Source organism: Corapipo altera, unplaced genomic scaffold, assembly GCF_003945725.1.
Source record: "Corapipo altera isolate COAL_440 unplaced genomic scaffold, ASM394572v1 23b, whole genome shotgun sequence".
Classification (NCBI taxonomy): domain Eukaryota; kingdom Metazoa; phylum Chordata; class Aves; order Passeriformes; family Pipridae; genus Corapipo; species Corapipo altera.
Window position 1 is genome coordinate 5,129,274 of NW_020884885.1, and position 21,568 is coordinate 5,150,841.

General features: G+C 36.6%; 1 protein-coding gene across 8 annotated transcripts in view; it reads left to right on the forward strand.

Moving 5' to 3' along the window:
• PCNX1 (pecanex 1) overlaps positions 1 to 21,568 on the forward strand; it is an 85,406-nt gene that overhangs the window by 14,251 nt on the left and 49,587 nt on the right. For 5 of the 8 annotated variants that reach the window (XM_027641776.1, XM_027641769.1, XM_027641770.1 and 2 more), the window contains exons 3-7: positions 98 to 203; positions 3,299 to 3,344; positions 4,230 to 4,319; positions 5,800 to 7,500; positions 18,298 to 18,430. In XM_027641776.1, the coding sequence (XP_027497577.1) occupies positions 98 to 203; positions 3,299 to 3,344; positions 4,230 to 4,319; positions 5,800 to 7,500; positions 18,298 to 18,430 (2,076 nt within the window). The remainder of the gene's footprint in view (positions 1 to 97; positions 204 to 3,298; positions 3,345 to 4,229; positions 4,320 to 5,799; positions 7,501 to 18,297; positions 18,431 to 21,568) is intronic. The other 3 variants (XM_027641773.1, XM_027641774.1, XM_027641768.1) reach the window with 2 other exon arrangements.

A 21,568-nucleotide genomic window follows, 5' to 3' on the forward strand; every position in this document is an offset into this window, starting at 1 on the left:
AGGGAAACATTGTTTTGAATTTGCATTCAGGATAGACAAACTTAGGTTTAACTGGTAGACTAATGTTATTTTCTTTTTTCTTTTATTTTTCTCTTAGTGATCCTGGTGGAGGGATTGAGATGTCAGAGTTTATACGAGAAGCAACTCCCCCTGTTGGCTGTAGTTCACGCAATTCTTATGCTGGGATAGATCCAAACAACCAGGTAAGAATTAAAGCTACTGAGGTTGTTCCTTTAGTACTGCTGGCTCTGCAATCTGTAGAGTAACTTTTCTTACTATTTTACATTTTTAAAATTTGTATGAGATTAAACCACTTATGTTTCTGTATTGAACTGCTTTATTAGGATGGCATTGCACTCTCCCAGCAGTGTAGGTCTTTCTCATCCTGTTTTGTATTTACTTTATAAATGGCTGGATTTTGTAAGGGAACTTACTGTCTTATGAGAGACAGTAGCTGTTAGCTCTCTTCTGATTTATTAAATCAGAATGGCTCAGAGCATGGTCAGATAAGGGCCAAGAGCCCATTGTGATGGGATTCCCTGGTCATCTTGGTATCTGGGAGCTCAAACTGTATCTTTGTCCTTATAGTGTAACTTAATTTGCCTTGTTACTTTTGTTTGGTCTTCATTCAGAAGAATAATTAGTAAATTTAAATGCTGTATTTGAAGAGGCTTCTGTTAAGTCGTCTTAGAACGTATCCACTCCTGATTATCTCTTGCAATTGTAAATGACTTTCAGAAAGTTATTATTCCTGACAATTCAGACTCTGCAGTCAAAAGTGTTAGTTTGCTGTCGTACAAAGCAAGATAAACTGGAAATGGAAAGACTAAAACTGTTTGTTTTTGGATGGCCTCTTCAAAATCTTCACTTTTTTGACACTTCAGCGGGAGTGGGAAGAAAGCTATAAACAGGGACTCCTGCAAGATGGAAGTACTGAAGAATGTGGCTTTATTACATTTTAATGCAACTTTATTATGCTCTAGTTGCCTTGTAATTTCACTGGGGAAGTTGTTCTGTTTCCTTATTATGTCTACGAGGTTTATGCATTCAGCTTCCCTAGCGTTGGATGTATTCTTTCTTCTATTTGTCTTATGATGTTTTACTGGTTGTGGCATCTTTCTTTTACCAGCCCTTCACAAGGACAACTAGATTGACTGGCCATACTGTACGGTTTTGTTGACAATGAGCAATGCAGCATCATGTTAAAGATACAGAACCTGTTTTTGAATGACATGGAAATCTTTGGTGTGGTATTACAATATCATGTTCTTCTAATTAGCTCTCTGAGCAGTCAGTAGATAGCAAGGTGCGGTGGTTTGCTAATGTTGGTGTTTCATCTGAATAATGCTCCGTTATGCAGCATAGATACTCTAATAGATTTTTCTCCTTTGAAGCAAGCAGGCATTTGGTAGGAATTTGGTAGTTCAAAGGAACAGGAAACAATGGTCCATGTAGGAAGATAGAAACACGATCCCTAGACTAGTTCTTTGACTGGTCTTTGGCAAACAGACTATTTGAAACATATTATAACAGTTGTAATGTTAAAGCATGTGAAGAAGTTCAAACTACTGTGAAAGAAAGTACAGTGTTTAAAATGTGTTTGTCCTAATAAAAGTAGTATTCACTAGTCCCTTGCAATTGAATTTGTAGCATCAAAAGGGGACGTGAACAGTTAGCATCTGAGTTCTGTTCAGTTTTTTGTGTGAACTAACTTTCCTGTGCTGATGCATTTGGATTCAGCTGCAGCATTCAGCAAGGCATATTACTGAATGGGAAAAAAACATTGAAACATGACAGAATGACTAACTAAAAGTGTATGTGACAATGTAATGAAGAAACTGCATTAAACAAGCTCTTAGCTGCTTTTTTGCATTACACATAAGGAAACCATTGTTCCTCTGTGGTATGGCTGCACATATCTTCAGATCTGAAATTGCTGTGTGTACAGAAAAGAATTAGTAGAATTATGCCTTTACCCCAGAGTCATTTGAACTAGGGACTTTTGACAAACAGCATCCCAATAAGTATGTATGTATATCTATTTATCTGTCTATATATATCTCTGAAAGTCAAATGACCATCATTTTTATGCATCTTGGGTTCAGATTTTAAGTGCTCTTCTATATTTCTAAGTAGTTTAATTATTTGGCACTTGCGTAGCTCTTTGAGAGATGGTCTTCAAAATATTATTGAAGGAAAAGACTAAATTCTCTGTAGCATCTCTGCAGAATAATCTGTTGTGGATTATAGGTTGTATGTAGAAAGGTAGATTGCAAACCTAAATGGCTAGCTCTTTCTCATATGAGGAGGTACATGCCTGCTGGTTTGCCATTGAACATGAAAACTAATCCTGGAAAAATATATATCTCTTCATATGGAAGCAGTTTCTGGATTTAGCTTGGTGTTTACTGTGTTGAGCAGGTAAGTTTTATACTAAGATACTGTTTTCTGTAAGCGTTAGAGTGTGTCCAAATGAGGGCAACCAAGATGGTGAAGGGCCTTGAGGGGAAGCAGTGTGAGGAGCAGTTGAGGTCACTTGGTCTGTTCAGCCTGGAGAAGAGGAGACCTCATTGGAGTCTACAACTTCGTCATGAGAGGAATCAGAGGGGCTGGTGATTTCTCTGTGGTGACCAGTGACAGGACCCAGGCGAGTGGCCTGAAGTTGTGCTGGGGAGGTTTAGGTTAAATATTAGAAAAAGGTTCTTCCCCCAGAGGGTGGTTGGGCTCTGGAACAGGCTCCTTGGGGCAGTGGTCACAGCACCAAGGCTGACAGAGTTTGAGGCATTTGAACAATGCTCTCAGGTACATGGTTTGACTTTTGGGGATGGCTCTATGCAGAGCTATGGTTTGGGCTCAATGATCCTTGTGGGTCCCTTCCAACTCAGCATATTGTGTGATTTTAGACAACCATGATCACTGCATTAAACATTCAGCTTTGCAGCAGTAGTTATCCATGTGCCACTGCAGCAGTACTTTGTTACTGCATTAAGTATTTTCTAGAAAAATTCCTAGATTAAAAACTTTCTCAAATCAAATAGTAAAATCTCTAAGAACACTGGCTAAGAAACAGAATAATGCTGTCATGTAGTTAGATGCATAATTACATGCCTTGTCATCTGTTTGCAGTGGAAACACATCAAGTCACAAAGAATTTTATAGCACCATGCTGTTGGATGCTTTTGTGCCTTTAAAAATCTCTCCTAGATGTATAGGCAAATGCATGCTTTGAAGTAATAGGAAACAACAGTTGGTTATTTTCTGAAAATTTACAACTTTTTACATGATCCCCTGTTTCTAGGTTGGATCTGGGTTATCTCGTCTGGGAACAGCAGCAACCATCAAAGGTGAGATTTTTAGCTGCTTCTTAAATTACCATGCAGAAGCACTTCAAATCACTATGTTATTTACTACGTTGTTTCCTATGTTGTTTCCAAATACCATCTACCTTATCCTCAAAACTTTTTTTTTGTGAGCTAAGTACAGCATTTACTAATTGAGAGAAATCTTCCTTGGACTTCCTTGACTAAAACATGAGGAGAGGATATTATAGAGTCCATGTTCTGTTTCCTATGTAATGACACGTTTTTCCTTTGCTTATCAATGCAGAGCTAAGGGATTGGTTTGGGTGCACTTTTCCCTAGCATTTTCAAGTCACTGCAACCAACCACCCTACTGGTATTGTATTTCAGTGACTTCAGTGACTTAATTATTTCTGGTTGCTTTGCATCTAGCAAAACTATTGTCCAGAACAGCCCTTGTGAACTCCTCTAGATGAAAAGATAAATTATTTGTAATATGCGAAATTATGATCTTGTAAATTTATCCAGCCAATAATAAGACAAAATCAAATGTGAATTTTTGTCACCTTCCTGATTATTTTTTTCCTTACCTTTTTGATCATTACAAATATTTTCTCACAGTTTGCCCCTCTTTTTTTATAGGCAACCATGCAAAAAGAGATATTCAAATAGATAGATCTTTAAGAAAAAAAAATCACTATTTCTGTTGGGTTCTGTGGAAGATACTTTTCTAGTTTTTCTAAGATAAATGAAATAGAGTAGACAATATTTGTCTCTAAAAGATAAATCTTGTGTTGCTTGTGATTATTATTTACCTTCAAATGAAGAAAGAAAAGCAAGTCTTTCATGTCAACTAAGAAATCTGCAGTGTATGTAAATGTATGTATTAATACTTTGAGCACTAGTACTCTTATTTCTTAAAATTCACAGGTGATACTGACACTGCCAAGACCTCTGATGATATCAGTTTGAGTCTTGGCCAGAGTTCTAGCCTGTGTAAAGAAGGGAGTGAAGAACAAGGTAAAATTTCTTCTTCTCCATGTTAAACATGGTATTTTGTTACCAGAGACCCTTTGCTTAATATGCTAAATAAATTCATGCAGTTTGTTGATAAGACTTTATGAAAAGGTATCTCGAAGTTCTCTATTTCCTTTCTTAATTACTCAGGTTTCTGGGAAGCACAGTTTGAATGCTTTTAACGTTATTCTTTTGCTGTGTGTTTCTTGTTCTGACATCTTCCAGCAGATAATAAATATTTATTGTCACCTTACTGCTGAAAGATAGCTAGCTTACTTGTCTTTAGACAGTGTCTCTTATTCTACAAGCGGCCTGGGATTTTGGGACTTCATTGTAGACTTATTTGCTTTGCTTTCCAGTACAGACATATGTATTTTTTTAAAATCTGGAAGGCTTTTCTATAAAGTAAAAATCCTATGTAGAGTTCTGTGTTTCTGGAGCTATAGACTGCTTCTAAGATATAAGTTATCAGAGCTTTGTGTTTCCTTTTTTTATTTTTTTTCCTCCTTGTATGTAAGGAAACTGCTAGCTTGTGTTCTGAAATAAAACTGGACAACTGAAGATCTCATTTGTCATTTATCTTCATTGCCAGGAAAAAGCCTGCTCAGTTTAAAATAGAGAATAAAACTGTAGGGAAATCTTTTTGTTTGCTGATTTTAAAGTACCTGGTGATTAGCAGGAAATTAACTCTGGGAATACTATGGTTCATTTTTGCCAATCCAATCACTAATGGGTGATTAGACTGGCATGGATGATTCAGTTATTACTATGTGCTTGAGTGCAGAAAGTATGTTTGAAATAAAGCATCACAGGTGGCCATGCTATTGTAATAGGGAGCAAGGTTCTACTACTTTCAGCTGAGTAATGTAACTGTTTTGAAGTTTAAGTTGCACCTGTTCAAATATGCTCTACAAAAATTTAGCGATCATAGAAACTTAACTTGGCCTCCAGATCTTCTATTTTTAGTGACAGTACCAAAAGGGAAAGTAGCCTGACTTTCAGTGCTACTTGCAGGTGGACACTTTTACACGAGACTGCTTGTGATGAGTAACAGGAACAATTGTTGTAATCAAGAGCTAACAGCAAATCCTCATGATTTGCTTTCATGTTACCAGTTTGAGATAGTCAAACTCAGTAACTTCATAGGAAGTTTTTTTTATAATACCAGTAGGCCTGTGCAACATTAAGTCTGAGACACATAAGCAATAGAGGAGGCTGGGGACTTGTCAGAATTGCATTGTTTTTTATTAGCTGCAAAGGTTAAGCTGCTATTGATGGTTTCTTTTTTTAATGAAAAAAACCCTTTCAGGTTTGCCCAGGTGTTAGGAAATAATTCTAAATAGTAATGTGATGTGTTCATAGTACTTGCAAATGGATTTGTCAATTCCTTTACTTTATCTGATATAAGCAAGCAGTTTTAAGGCAGATTGTATAACTTACATGAACATTCTAGATGAATATTTTTAAATATGTGCTTAAACAGATCTGGCAGCTGATCGGAAGCTTTTTCGTCTGGTGTCGAACGACTCGTTTGTCTCCATCCAACCTTCATTGTCCTCTGGACAGGATTTGCCAAGGGACAACAGTGACAAAGTGTGCCTCTCGAACAACCAGCTTGTGGACCAGTCTAAAACCAGTGCATGTGACACAGAAGTAGCTTCACTTGTAACTCTGCATTCTCACTCGTATAGGAAGGATCACAGACCACGAGGTGTACCCAGGACTTCTAGCTCTGCTGTTGCTTTTCCAGATGCTTCACTAAATGACTTCCCTCTCTATCAGCAAAAACGAGGACTAGATCCTGTCAGTGAATTAGAAGCTTCCAAACCCCCTTCTGGATCCAGAGAGTCTTTGGGTGAGAACTCTTGCATTTCAGGAGTTTTTCAATTAGATGACATTCTGAAAAGTAGCAGCCCTCAACCATTGACTAAGAGTGGGAAGAGCAAATCCTTGAAAGCAGACAAAAGTATGGACAGTCTGAGAAGCCTGAGTACTAGGAGCAGTGGTTCAACAGAAAGCTACTGCAGTGGGACTGATCGTGACACTAACAGTACCATCAGTAGCTATAAAAGTGAACATACTAGCTCAACGCATATAGAAAGCGTGTTGTCAGAGCACGAGGAGGAATCTCCTAGAGAAGAGAAAAAGGGTGGTAAGAAAAAAGACTGTGGTGTTGACTCAGAGGATGACAGTAGCTCTACTACGGATAAAAGGACTAGTAGCGAAAGGACTGCTGTGGAAGTGAGCACTGTTGGTGGTGTTCAAGAGCTAAAGGGTTCTAACGCATCTGATGAGATGCACAGCCAGAAAGGTCTTGGTGCCTCTGCTTCAGAAGAGGCCAATAAGAACCCACATGCCAATGAATTAACTACACAAACTGACAGGCCGCTTGGGAAGGCTGCTGAACAAAGAGATGAGCAGAGTGAGAAACTAGTTGTGTTAGTAGATTCAAGAGCTTCTAAAGAAACAAGTGGAAAACAAAAAGAAGGAGATGTTCGACCAAAATCTTCTAGTTTAATACATCGAACAGCCTCTACCCACAAGTCCAGCCGGAGAAGGACAGGAAAAAAGCGGGCTAGTAGTTTTGATTCAAGTCGGCACAGGGAATATGTTTCCTTCCGAGGTGTATCTGGTACTAAACCTCACAGTGCTGTGTTTTGTCACGATGAGGACTCCAGTGATCAAAGTGACTTGAGCAGGACATCAAGTATGCAGTCAGCTCACCAGTTCAGCAGTGATAGCTCTTCCAGCACCACCTCCCATTCATGCCAGTCTCCTGAGGGAAAGTACAGTGCTCTAAAGACCAAATACGTTTCTAAAGAACGTGGGGGCACAGACCTTGAAAATGCTCACAAAACCCACGTAAGCTCTGAAGGAATTAGCAAAAAAAGATCTACACGACGGACTTCTAGCACAAACAGTGCCAAGAATCGTGCCAGAGTATTAAGTCTGGACAGTGGTACTGTAGCTTGTTTAAATGACCCAAATAGTTTAATGGCACCAGGTAACATAAAACAGTTAACCACTTCAAAATCTGATTTGGAAGCCAAAGAAGGAGAGGTGCTAGATGAGCTATCTCTGTTGGGAAGGGCTTCACACTTAGAGTCAGTCACTCGTTCTAGGAATAGCTTACCAAACCAGGCTACATTTCCTGAAGGGGAAGAGCAAGAATCAGCAAGCGGAGGTAAGTAAATGACCTACCAGAAGTACCTTGTCATATTTTGTTAATGAGTCTGGTATCTGTGATTTAAGTTAAACTATACTTAAATGTCCTCCTGATTCTTTGTTCCTGCCCAGTGAAACTGAAAAGGCATTTCCTTCATAATGTCTTGGAAGGTATATAGAAATGGGAGTTGAATCCAAACAACTGTTAGGAAATATATAGGCAGAAGTGTTATGGTTTTGTTACCAGCAGTCTTTGTTAATTAGAACTGTATCTTAAAACCACTATTTGTGATCAAATCCAAACCTGCTCCGTTGTGCTGAGTAGTACAAACCACTGCTGCCTTTCTGACGTGGCTTGAGGTGGTATCAAAAAATAAAACCAATCCCAAACCCTTACCATGCTGCCTTGAACTGTGCATTCTTACAATGGTCTGGTTACAAAGCTGAATTCTTTTAGGGGTTTGATTTTGTTTAGCCTTGCCATTGCTGGCTAGACAGTGTTGTTTGCTTTTTGGTGTTTTTTTTTTTTTTTTTTTTTTTTGTCTTCATTATGTGAACACAATAATGTTCCTGTATTGGAGAGGAATGTAGTTTCCTCTTTCCCTAACTATTGCTTTGCTTGGTGTAATGTGAATACTAAGCTTACCTGTAGTAGCTGTTATTAATATAGATTAATAGTGGCATTTTAAAAAAAAATTTGGAGCTCTTGATAGGTTTTTTTTTTTTATCACTTGTTATGACAGTTTATTTTCTTGGTTAGCTGTATTGACTGCCTTAACTGAGAAGACTTCTTGTATCATGGAAGATAAGTGGCTTTAAAATACATTTTCAGAACAGTATGAGATTGCTCAGATTACCTCAGTCTGAGTTGGAGGGCAATAGCTACCACATAATCTGGATCTCTATAGCTAGGCACACAAATGCTTCATAACATTTTATTGTAGATCAAGACATAAATGTTTATAAGAAATCGTAGCAAATTTACTGTTCTTGTTATATGGACTACCTGAACAAAATCTAGTGACTCTCTCATTTTAAAAGGAGAGGCTTCCAGTTGACAGTGAGATGAGATAAAATATGACCAATAGTGGGGTTTTCTTTTGGGTTTTTATGTGTGGTTTGTTTTTTTGGTTTTTTTTTGTTTGTTTGTGGGTTTGTATGTTTTTGCTTGGTTTTGGTAGTTTGTGTTTGTTTGTGGTTGTTTTTGTTTTGTTTTGTTTGGTTTTTATGTGTGTGTGTTCCCCAACATTGACACAAGAACTATAAAAATCAGTGCAATTAATTTCTGGGGAGGAAAAAATGTACCATGCTAAAGTTCAGCTGTGTATTGATTACTGATTAAATCTGACTGGTTTACAGTTAGTTCAGACCTATTTAGATGCCTTCACTTTACCAATATATGCAGATTCTTTTCTTTTTTTTTTTACATTCTCTCTGCTATTTCTAGTAACAGAGTTCTGCAGTAGGTTTAATGAAAGAGTCCAGGTTGCTCTTCTAGTACTAACTCTGCAAGCCAAACAATTAACACTTATTATATGCCTTGTTAAAGTGACAACTCTTCTTTATGTCTACTGAGAGTAATTTGACTAATAAAAAATCTGCTTTATGTATTTACCATTTTGACTCTATGCTTTCCTTAGCATAGAGTTATTTGTGTTATTACTGTTTAAAACTATTAAGGTTCTTTCCTTATGTGCAAAGGAGGATTAATATACCTTACCTTATGGAACATGTCAGACTTTATATGTGCTTACTACTTGTCAGTAGTCTGAAAGAATTAATTAATTGATGCTGTGTATTGTGAAATATTTTACTTACTCCTTTAAAGAATGAAATGGTGGGGAAGACAAACCTTATCACATTTCAAAGCGATGTTAAAGATACACATCTGTAGCAGTTTAAGCAGGAAAGGCTTGCTGTCACTCTTCCTGCTCTAATTGGTTTCCCCTTTCCAATTTTACATGATGGTCATTTCAAAGTTGTTAGTATTTTAAGTGGCAAGCACCCAGGTCTTCCTTGCCCATGGGTTGCAGGCTGTCTTTAAGAAGCAATCTGGAATCAGGTTCTCCAGGTTTGGTGATGTCAATGGTTACTAACACTTGCTGTATATTATGTGTCTTACTACCAAGAGAAGAGGAAGTATTTGCTTCATGATTGTGAGAAATTAATGTCATTCTGCTTTTCTTTTTTTTTTTTTTTTGTGAAGAAGAACAAAATTGACGTACTTTTCTTCAGCATTACTTAAATATTTATGCAGTCCTGTCTAGCATTAAGCCACTAATTACATTGAATTTATGTGTTCATGATCAATCTGAATAATTCCTTCATGTTGTCCTTCTTCTCTGCTGGTTTTTCTTTTGTGTGTGTTTTGTTGGGATTCCCCCCCCCAGATTTACAGCTTATATTACAGGTTTTGTAACACCTGTCTGCATCTTTGATTGTGGCTTTCTTCTTCAGGCTTGCCCATGACTAATAGGAATGAGAGAAAATACTGTAACTTTTTAGAATTGAAGTTGCTTTATAGCCAGTATTTCTCACTACTTAGTTGTCTTCACCTTCAAGAGGTTTCTTAACATACATGTGTAATATAAATACGTATCATATTTGTATATATGTATAGCAATTATTTGAGAAAATTAAGAAGTTATTTTGTTTACTTGCAGCAGGTGAATTACAGAATAAACTTGGTTCAGATCTTCATAAGCTAAGGGGATATTGGTTGGATGTGACTTTTAGAAGTAATCTGGTCCAACCTCCTGCTGAAAGGATTATTTTATAATTTTATATAAATATTTTTAATTGTGATTGCTTATGATAACTTTCTGAAACAAATAATTAACAAATGCACCCTGGATAACCAAAAGACTGATATTAATACCGTCTTCTGTTTTTCAGTCAAAAGCTTTCATTCCTATTTTTTAAATTTGACTTAAGTCAGTAATTAGGACTTAATTATATCTTTCAGTCTTTAGGGAGTAAACTAAAAAGTACATTCTTACATGTTTGTGTGACTGCTAAAATGTTTTATAATGGATATGACCTTTACTAATCTTCTGCTAAGAAGGATGTTATACAGACTTGTACATATTTCACTTCTGCAGATACAACTTAGCAGTTTCATTTCTGTATTATTATGTCAGGAAGTGCTGAATGACTTGCTATGAGATAGTGTGTGCATTTGAATAGAAATTGCAATTCATTAAAATGCAGAGAAACGATATCTGAAAATTCTGAAATTAAATATACGTGGTGGCTGTATAACAAAAAAGGAAGATGCCGTACAGTAGTTGTTATCCTTGTTAACTACTCAGACTCTAAAAGTAGCCAGTGAATTGATGAGTCATGAAGTTGCTTAGAGGTCTGAAAGTTTTCCTAGATATCCAGTGATATTTTGGCAATACCACCTTTGCGCTGTCTTGTGCCTGGTTTCTGTCAGATGTGTGCTATTTCTGGATTGCTGTTTGTAGTGGTTTAAAGAACCAACATAATGCTGTGACACTGACATTTTGTAAAACTTGAGCTGACCTGAAAAGTTAAGTGTTCTCCCCAGTTCTATATTAACTGTAAAAGATGCCCCCTTTAAGTTGCTACTCTGTTTTACAGCTTGCAGTAATTTAAGGTTTATTTACTTTGAGTTCTTGAGATGCATACATACCCTTTTGTAAATAAAACTGCATGTAATGTAATGCATTTTTCCTTCTGTACATTGCATAGCAATATTGAAGTAACAGCTCATACTCTTCTTCTGTGTGTTCTGTGGTCTGTAGTACGTCTCTACAGGCAGGCAAATTAGGGTTTTGTGAGTTTGGGTTAGTTCAACATTTTTTATGACATATGGAAACCTGTTCATCTTTTCAGTCTGTGTGTATTTGTACATATATGCTTAGCGTATCTGCCTGTAATTGCACAGTATCCTTTCCAAAATTAAAAGTGCAATTCAGTTCTCTGCTATTCAGCCAATGGTCATGTCAGCTGTTACTAATATTTTACTTTTTTCCTACCGTGCTTATGTTGCACATGGTCTGCAGTTATGACTTATTTTGCCTGTGTTGTAGAGCTGTTCCATGCTTCTGATGGCTTTAGTTAAATACGTTTTCTGCAGGTAGAATTAATATAGTTACAGAAGGAGGAGCTTCTGCTCTGTTTTCTGTGAGTCTTCCAGTTCACAGTTGAACTACAGTTTTGCATGAGAAATCAGAGTTTAGAAATAAAACTGAAAAATGTGTAAAGTTACTGTATTGCTTGTGTGTATGTTAGCTATCTCTGTTCATGTGTTCAGCAGGACAACTTCTGTAACTGGATCCAGTTAAGCAGATCAGGCAAGTAGAAAGGGCTCTCTTCTATATGAGGTTCTTTATTGGAACCAAAAGATTGTATCCCATTACTTGATTTTTTTAGATATTAACTAGCAGTGTCATAATGTACCTGCATTTTTGTTCAAGCATGACTTTGAAAACATTGTTTGTACTGTCACAGCTTTTGTTTGTAAAGGTTGAGTTTTATAGAATTACCTACAATCTTGGATATCTCGTTATCTCAGAGGTGAGATTGTTGCCATTCAACACTTAAAGATGTAGACAGTGTTAGGAATGATGTATGAGGCTACAGTGGAGTTTTACAGTTTTGGAATTTAACAATAAAATGACACTTGGAATTAATCTTGCATCTACTATTTGTTAATCACTCCCTCGTAAAGCAAAATTTTTGTATATTTTGTGGGGACTCCATCTTGTCTGTTTTGTCCCCTTTCTGGTATTTATGGATAATATATAGGCTTACATTAGATCACTTTTACTTGATTTGGAATGAGTGATTTAATTTTGTTGACATGTGCTGTTCATAAATTTGCTAAGTATTCATCTCAAACAGGAATTGAATAGGAATTCTTGATACTAGATAAAAATGAAGCTCCATCTACTAACTTAGGTTTATAAGCCACTTTTTTCATGCTGCTTTTTAGATGTACTTGGGTTTACTGTTATGCATACAGCCGAGAAGGTTTTAAGAGCTCTGTGAACTGTGATGGAAGAACTCAAGTTGTTGCCAAATGTAGCTATGATATGTAATTCCAGGATGTATCAAAGTTGGCTACTAATTAACCTTTGGTGTTATAGTTAAGGCCATGCAATGCAAACATGACTTTCTGTGTATACACTAAAATAGTATGCCACATATATGCTGGAAGGGTTGTGTTCTAAAGCTGTATAGCATCTTTTCCTTAAGGTGAATAAATCTAAATCCAAAGTCAGAATGAACTTTCCTAAAGATTAATGTAGATGATGAACATTTGTCTGCTACATAAGCATAATACTAGCTATTGATACCCAAATCCCAGGATATAGGGACTGTGTTGGGCAGGGGGTCAGATGAGGTATAGCTTTAGTTCTTTGACCTGAAGTCGATTAACGTATTAGATTCAAGAGGTCTGTGTGCCTAATTTTTAAAAGCGGAATAATTCAAGTGGGAAATACAGTGAAGTAGAATAACTGAGACTCCTAGTTTTATTGTTGGCATTAGTATAAAAATTTGACTATCAAGCTGGTCTGTAAAAATCTTTGGTTCAGAATTCAAACCAGGTACTTTTATTGTCCTGCTTGTTCCCTCCTTGACAGTGTTTTACTTTTCAGATTGTTGTAGTGACTTTTCTGACATAATTGTAAATATTTCTCCAGGCTAGTCTTAAACTTGGTTTTCTTCTTTGGTTTTTTTCTCCACATAAATTCAGTTACAACACTGAAGTCTTGGGCTTTGCTTTCCTTCCTAAATTGTGTGTTGTTCTCTTCTGCCCTAATTTTTAGCAGAAGTTTGTATCTTGGAGATGTCCCTCTGTTCTTCATTGTTTCTTCCTTGCTGCCCACATCTCTATTCTTTAGAAATATTCATTAGTGATATTTTTCATTAGACATTCATAGTAAGTTATAATACTCTAATCCAATACTTTGATGTTTCATCTGTGAAGTATAAGAAATCCCTCCAATTGAAGGTTTTATTATGGTGCATAATAATAATGTGATTAACAACTGCATGGTGAAGATACAGACTGCACAGATTCCTTTCTACTTGAGTATCTTACAAGTGTGGTTTTTAAAATAGTGTTAGGGCACGTGAAAATAAACTATGAATGCCTCAGCCATGAGGAGAGTGGTTGTGTTAACCCATAAATGCATGTGAAGAATGTCTTTTCTCAGGTTTCGAACACAAATGAGACGTAGATGCTCAGTATGGAACAACAAAATTTCAGCTGTTTGGTTTGGCAAAGTGTGTTCTGTTTTAGAAGACAGATTTCATTGCTTATGTGAGTGCATGAGCCATAAACTATTCATTTCAGCTCTTGCCGAGAATATGTAGGCTAGTAATTAAAGTGATTGAAAGTAGTTAGATCGCAGTTTCCCATTTGATAGGGAGAAAAATGGCATGGCCAAGCATTGCTTCATTCCCTGCACACCTCTAACCTGACTAGTGTTCAAAACCATTTAGGCATCAAGTGATGGGGGAAGGGGTGTTTTTTGGGGTTCTTTTTGCTTGTTTTTCTTTTTCTTCTTTCCTGAGAAGTATGAGGGACAGGGTTTCCATTGTGGTGTTTTGGGTTTGGATTTTTTTTGTTTGGTTTGGTTGGGGGTTTTTTGTGTTGGTTTTTTTTTTTTGGTTGGTTGGTTGGTTTGGGGGTTTTTTTTGTTGGTAGTGTTGTTGCTTGCTTTCCAGTTAGACTGATGTTTGCAGTTTTTCCTTGGAGAACTTTGTGGTTATCCGCATTGATACTTCACTGCTGTATTACCTCCATGCCATTCCTCCAGGAATCTTCTTGTGAAGAATATATCTGTATTTGAGAATTTATGTAAGGCACAGGGTTTGGCATTTTTGTGTAACCAAATGAAATGGACTCGTTGGTGCAATAAAATTTGGAAATTCTCCTTTTTCATATTATACTTCTTCAGCTTCCATCTTCTAAGTTTTGGTTAGAAGCATTGGTAAATAGGTGCAGGGAGATGTTGCAAATGTTTTGGCTTGTTTGTATAAATGTTCCCCTTTGAAAGAAAATACTTGTACTTTGTTTCTTAAAGCTAGTGACATTATACAACAGTTATATAGCTGTAGTGTAAAACTATGAGTTTTCAGTTCTGTTTAAAATTTTGAGGAACTACAGACATTTAAGTCAAAAACTTTAGTATCATTCCAAGTGGCTGATGACAAAACAACACCCTCATAAATTTTTAAGTAACTGCTAATTTGACTTTTTTCCAGTCAGAAGTATTAATTTTAGTGCAATTTGCATGCAAATGCATATTCATTAACAAATACAAAAGTCAAATTACATCCTCTTTGAAATTAGATATATTATAGTTGGGAATAAGTGTGTGAGGGGTTAAGTTTGCTACAAAGTTGTTATTAGATCTCCACCTCTTATTTTATTGATCTGTAGTATGTAGGTTTGTATTTCAGACTCATGCACTTTGAACTTCAAAACTGATCTGCAAACTTGATTTTTCTGTTCTTGAGAGCAGATAGTGTTGGAGACTCACATTCATATGACAACATGCAGAGGAAATGTATACTTAAGTTTTGACATGAATTAAGTGCAGCGTTTCAGCACAGAAGTGTAGAATAACACAAAAATAGAGCACATTTTAACAAACACACTGTAAGCTGAAAAGCTTGTCTTCCTCTACTGATATAATTTAAGTAAGCAGGAACTTTGAAACTATAACCTATGTTATCTTTTCCTGTTACATGTAGATTTTGCCCATGAGTGTAGATGTTGGATGTTACCTTTCTGGAGACTAGAGTAAGTTGTTGAAAGTAGCAGTATTGGACAAGTGTGTATATTGGATTGTAAATATTAAAGGAGGCTTATTTATTTTAAAACAGAGTAATTTCCTTCATGATTAAACTGCTCTCAGATAATGGTAGAGGGTAATTTAGGAACTTTATCGTACTTTCTACTAGTGAACTCACAAGCAGTTGCACTGTTCCTTCTTATTAAAGGCAAGTAGAAACACAAATAATACGAATTAACATAGGTAACTTTCCACACTGGTATATATTATTTTAATTGTGTGTGTTCTGTAAAATGATATTAAAAGAATCCACAACACCAAAAAGCTCTCCACAAAACCAATCAAACAAAGCCCACCCAACAAACAAAACAAAACCACAACCAAATCCCATTTTTGCTTGGTTTGGCTTTCCGCACTTCAAACTAATTGTCTCTGCTCAGCTAGCTTTTTTTTTTTTCCTTCACTTTCTTAGTCATGGTTTCCACATGTAGCTTCTTGATATTGCATAATGTTAGCAGACTTGGAGGTGGTTGGTCTGAAAAGCCCTGCAGTCTTTTCAAAAGAACTTTGAGATTTGCTTAGTGATCCTGGATGTCACCACCTACATTCAGGAAGAACGCATAAAGAAGATGTGCATTGAACAAAAGTTTAAGGATAAATCAAAAATCTCTTGGTACATTAGGTAGAAAGCTACATCAAAATCTACTTTGACTTTTAAAGGTTAAAGTAAAATAATAAAACATTAGAAAATGCCAAAGCTATTTGCCTGTGCAGCATTGAATTTAATCTCCAAGTACGTTTTTTTTTTTTTTTCCGAACATGTTTATATTTGTATTTTTCCCACAGGACACTGCCTCTGTCAGTCCTTGGGGTGGACTTGGTTTAGTGATAAACTGGAGCTGTGTAGGAAGGACTTCTTGTATTTCTGTAGTCTGGGCTTCAGTTATTGAGGAAGTTTATGTTTGCTGGATAAAGGACATGGAAAGAAAACCAGATGTTGTCAGTGTTAAGTATGCTGCCTTGAAGAATTACACTTGAATGCTGCTTTTGCTAAGTAGTTGCAAATGGTAATTCTGATGTAATGCTGATGTTTACCATCTTAATGGTAATTCAGGTATTTACATTTCAGTTAAGACTAGTCACTGTTCTTTATTTCATGGTGATTAACTCTGGCCTGATTACCGGAATTGCTTTAGCATCCGAAGTCAGTGAAAGCTGTGTTGTGAATATGAATTTTTGTATACTGATGTGTATACCAGAAAAAATGAGTTTCACAAATAGGCACCCACAATTAGTGGGCAATTTTGACCTAGTGTGTCAGGATTCATAATGTCTTGTTTAGTGTGTTTTACTTGCTTTGTACTTCAAGTGTGAGAGCTGTAAAGAAATCCTTGAAGAAATTAGGCAGTGTATTAAAATGAAGCTGTATATTAAACCACAAGAGAAATTTATTGAATTCTTACCAAAATACACTTTAAAAGAAGTATAATCTATTTGTGCCTAGAATTGTAAAACAGTTGTGGAGGAATGATGAGAAAATGAACAAATCCCACAGTTTTCCTAAAAATACAAGAAAGGACTTCATTAAGGATACCCTTAACTTTTGGTGTTTTGGTAATGAAATGCTTGTAAACTTGAGTATTGATGTTAAAGTATATCTCTTCATGTAGCTTCTCCGCTTTTAAAGCAAGCTGCAGATTGAAGCTTCATTTATAGTATTCTCTTAGTAACCTGTGGTTCATGGATGGACTTAGACTCTTGTTCCCTGCAGTCTTTATTGCCTCAGCTATGGCAGTAATATGCAGCAGAAGCAGGTTGCTATAGGTTGCTACTCCCTGTAGACCAGCATTAGAATATTTGCTGGTAAATTTTGAAAGCTTAGTGACAGCCATGTTGTAATCTGAACTGTGCTGAAGTGAAAATGGGCTATTGTGCCTGGGATCTTTTCTGCCATCAAAAAAAACCTCGCTCTCAGTGTTGCTTTTTTGTGTTTTTGTTTTTTGTGGGTTTTTTTTGGTTTGACACAATTCTTGGTTTTCTCACTCTAGTAGCTAGTAACTTGGCTACCAAGCTGTGACTTCCCTGTCAGTATTGTGATTCTTCTCTTGCGTTGACTTCGTGGCAGTTTTTTTTTCTCCTCCTTCACTTGCCTGGCAAACCCTATCTTCTCTGTGGCCTGTTCATTTATACTCTCTAGTACTCTGCATTCAAATTGGCCAGGAGCTTCCTTGACTCAGGAGGAAGTCTCTTGGATTGTAGACCCACCATGAAGCAGTCCAAGTTTGAAATTGCTCAGACTGTGAAGCTTAAGGAGCACAGGTGGATTTTAGGGGATAATATGTGGATAAATATTTGAATCCCTTGACTGTTTTTTACAATTTTGCTTTATAAGTGAACCAAACCTTTTGTTTGGGTAGTTGAAATAGCAAAACCATCAATCCTTACAAAGAAGTTATTCTTTCACTTATTCTCAACCCCCTGCTTCTGTAAATTATATTGTAACTAGTGTAGAATGAGCAAAATGTATCCCTTGCTGCTTACCAGGAAAAAAAAGTGACTCTCTTTTTGTCTCCTGAAAGAGTCATGATGAGGTTAACCTCCGCCCTACCTGTTTGGCAGAAGTTATAAAATTGAGAAGATGATGACAACTTTGCTAGGTTGTCTTTTAGACTTCTCCTTAATTATTTGTTAAATGAGATAAAGGGTGAGATCAGTCTTGTCTCTTTCTGCCCTGTGTAAATGGAAGAGACTTGGGGTATCCAACTTGTTTTACAACCTGGCTATTTGGATCTGGGGTTAAAAAAAAAAAGTAATCTGTATATGCAAGAACAACCCCCAAGCACCCAGATTTTTGCTAATAACTGTGTGTCGTGATCCTGTCTTAAGGCAGGTTATTTGAACAGTCAGGGCATAAGCTAGATTTGTTGTTGCAAGTCACGTTCATTAACTTGGGGAGGGTCAGCGGGAAGAAAGCAGTCTTAAGTTACTGTGTACGTAACTAGGATGGGTTCTGATTTGACCTAAAGTCTGTCTTGATGCAGCAGCACAAGCCAGCGAGGAGGCTGTCACATTTCGTCGTGAGCGCAGCACATTTAGGCGTCAGGCAGTACGACGCCGGCACAATGCAGGGAGTAACCCTACCCCTCCTACATTGCTCATCGGATCACCCCTCAGGTAGGGTATCTAAATGTTCCACCATATTTAGCATGCATGCAGCAGACCACTTCCCCACACCCACCAGTGTTGCCAGAAAAGCACTTTTTACTTCCTTCCCCACCATAACTTCCTTGAGCTGTCACTGCATGTCACTGTGGGCTTGTTGAATTGTGCATGTATATGTGGCACTATTTAAAAAACGGTCAGGATAGCCAGTCTCTAACATGTTATAGGTGTTTTCAGATTGATAGAAAAGTTAACTAATGCTAACAAACTTAGACTCAGTGGTTTTTTTTATCAAAAATTTTACAAACTTTTACTTTCAATCAAGGAGAAAAAACGAAGAAAATAGTATTCGCCACTCCCCATTTTGTTTTCCTTTCCTTTAAGAAAGTAACCATTAGGGCCTGGTACTATGGTTTTCACATCTGTAGATAGTGAGAGAGAAGCATAATAGCAAAATGACAGAACCTTATAAAGAGCTGAGTCATACGAACAGAGGCTCCAAATCTTAAATACAGGTAACCCCTTTTGGATAATACCCTGCAGCTTTTTACAGCATAAGAGAAATAATGAAGTGAATAGAATGCACAGTATTACTTAGTGTTAGATCTAATTATGTGGCAGTTTACATGTCTTGGCAGTGTTTAATGCTGTACTGTATACATGTATCCCAGGAGTCCCTAACCTTCACTGGCCCATTCCTTTCAGTGCTGAGCCTAGTGATTTGTTACATACAGCAACTCTGTTTGAGCTGTCAACCTGAACATTAGCAACAGCAACCACAATAAGTTCTTGAACTTGCTTTTTAAATCTTTCAATCTCTCGGTTGCCTATAGTATTGGAGAAATCTGGTGAGCAGAAGAAGGAACCCCCCCCATACATATCAAAATAATTCTTCCTTCAGTTATATGATAAATAGGTAGGAATACTTGTATATGTTGTATATTCTTAATGATCTTTCTTTGTATGCCAAGCTGTCTTTTAATAATGGAAGCAGAGTGCTTTTGTGTTTTGGGAATATTTGTGTAATTTTTTGAGCTAGAAAAAGCTATAGAAACTGAGCAAATAAAAAGAAAATGCTTTACAATAGAGGGTAGCAGAGAAATTGTGCCATCTTTGTTGCACCACTGAAATAATCAAGGACTAACCTTTAAATTTTCCTCAGGCAGGGAGATGTTAAGAATGGTACCTAAAAATCTTACAGGAGGATTGACTTCTGCCATATCAAGGACTGAAACCAGTTAGATGTGTTTTCAGTAGCTAGTGCAGAATGTAGCAGTAATCACATAATTGCAGGGTTTTTTGTTAAGCTTTTGGTCTTGCTGAATGTAGCTTGTTCAGCTTTAGAGTGGGTGATTTACTTCGTAGTGAAGGATGATAAAACTTTGCATTCTCTCAGATCACTTTTGCTTTACCTAGTTGCCTTCACTTGCATCTGATTTTTTCTCCTTTTTTTAGTAAGAGAGGGCAATATAGTTTTGTGTATTGCCTCATAAGAGGCTGTGCAGACTAATCAAAGCTCCTTAACTGTGTATTAGTTGGAAATCAGTGGGTTTTTTTCTCTTAAATAAGTATAAAACAGGGAAAAAAAGGGACTCTGTTTTAGACTGGTGTTTTCCCATGCTAGTTCAGTCATTAAGGTTTCCATGGCTTAAGCTCAACTTCAATGAGAGATCATGAGAAAACTGAAGTTGGTGGAAGTAACTTTTCAATCAGACAAGATGTTCAAGGGCAGAAAAAACACTGAATATTCTAGCCTTATAATTCCTCTAAGCATCTTCCAGTTATCTAAACTTGTTCCATTCTAAAGAAAAAAAAAAAGAAAACAACTCTCTGTACTCTCTCTAACATAATGACACACATTATCAAAAATACTTGTATTGTAAATATATTCAGAATTAATACTTAGTGAGGTTACTTTGCTCAAAACATTGTTTGTAATGGTTAATGACTGTTCCTTGGAGTGGAGTTACATTGCCTTAGTCCAACCAAACACCCAAGTGCTTTCAGATTTGTTGACAAAATTCCATTTGAGCTATCAACTGTAGAATGTATCTGATAAAATGTATTACTGTTCTGATTTCTAGATGAGTAGTCTGTAATAAAACTTTATATGAGTAGCTTAATTTTAGTGTAAATTCTCTGTGTCGCTGGAAGAAGGAAACCCTTAAGAAAGATTTTAAAAAAATGAATCCTACATAAGTGAAGAAATAGAGATATTTTTAGCCATTTACCGCCAAGATGTTTTCAAAATATCACTGCAAGTGTACTGACATATATGCTGTTGGTGAACTGCCTCAGTCTAGTTCCTGATATTGCTAATCCATATGACTTCAGATATTAAACTTCTAAGAGTATTAGATTTACTAATCTTTAGTTGCCCTGATGTTACTTCTTTCTTATTCTTACCAATAAAACTTTCATCTCCAATCTTCTAACTCTGTCTTAAAATTGGATGGTGTGGAGATGTTCCCTAGAACCTGTTGAGCTAAATGTGATTTTTTTTTTTTAATTTCCAATCCATTATTGCAATTTCTTTTCGCTTCCTCTATGGAATGTTTAGTAAAAGAGGCAGTGGCATTATATGTGTGTGTCTTTGGCAAGGACAGACAAATTAAACCTGGTCTAGTAAGTTCTACTGGTTTCATGCTAAATTAGACAAAAGAGTACTTTGCCTGGTAAATTAAAAACCAAAATAAACCTAAAGCCCACCATAAAACCACCATCCACCCCTGCTTTTGTCCTGCCTAAATGCCAACAGTGTTTTGGGCACTTTAAAAATAAGTATGCATGGACATCCCATGCAGTCAATGGTGTATGCATGTGTGTAAATGACTGTCTGAAGCAGAATTTTATTCTTATTAATTAGGTGGAGAATAAACAGATTTATTGCATATCTGTACAATCAGCTGACATTGATATTTTGGTGGGATTTTTTAATTGTAACAGATATGAATAACTACTCAAAGAGCAGCTGTGTATATACCTTTTGATATGTACCTGCTATTCAAGGGAAAGCAGTATTGTTTAGCATTGTTTTGGTGTTGCTGATAATACTTAAGGGAGACAATGAAGGCTGACACATCTAAGAGCTTCCTTAGGGCTTTTGTTGCTGCATAGCTCACTGAAAGTCTTGTGTACAGCAGCAAAACA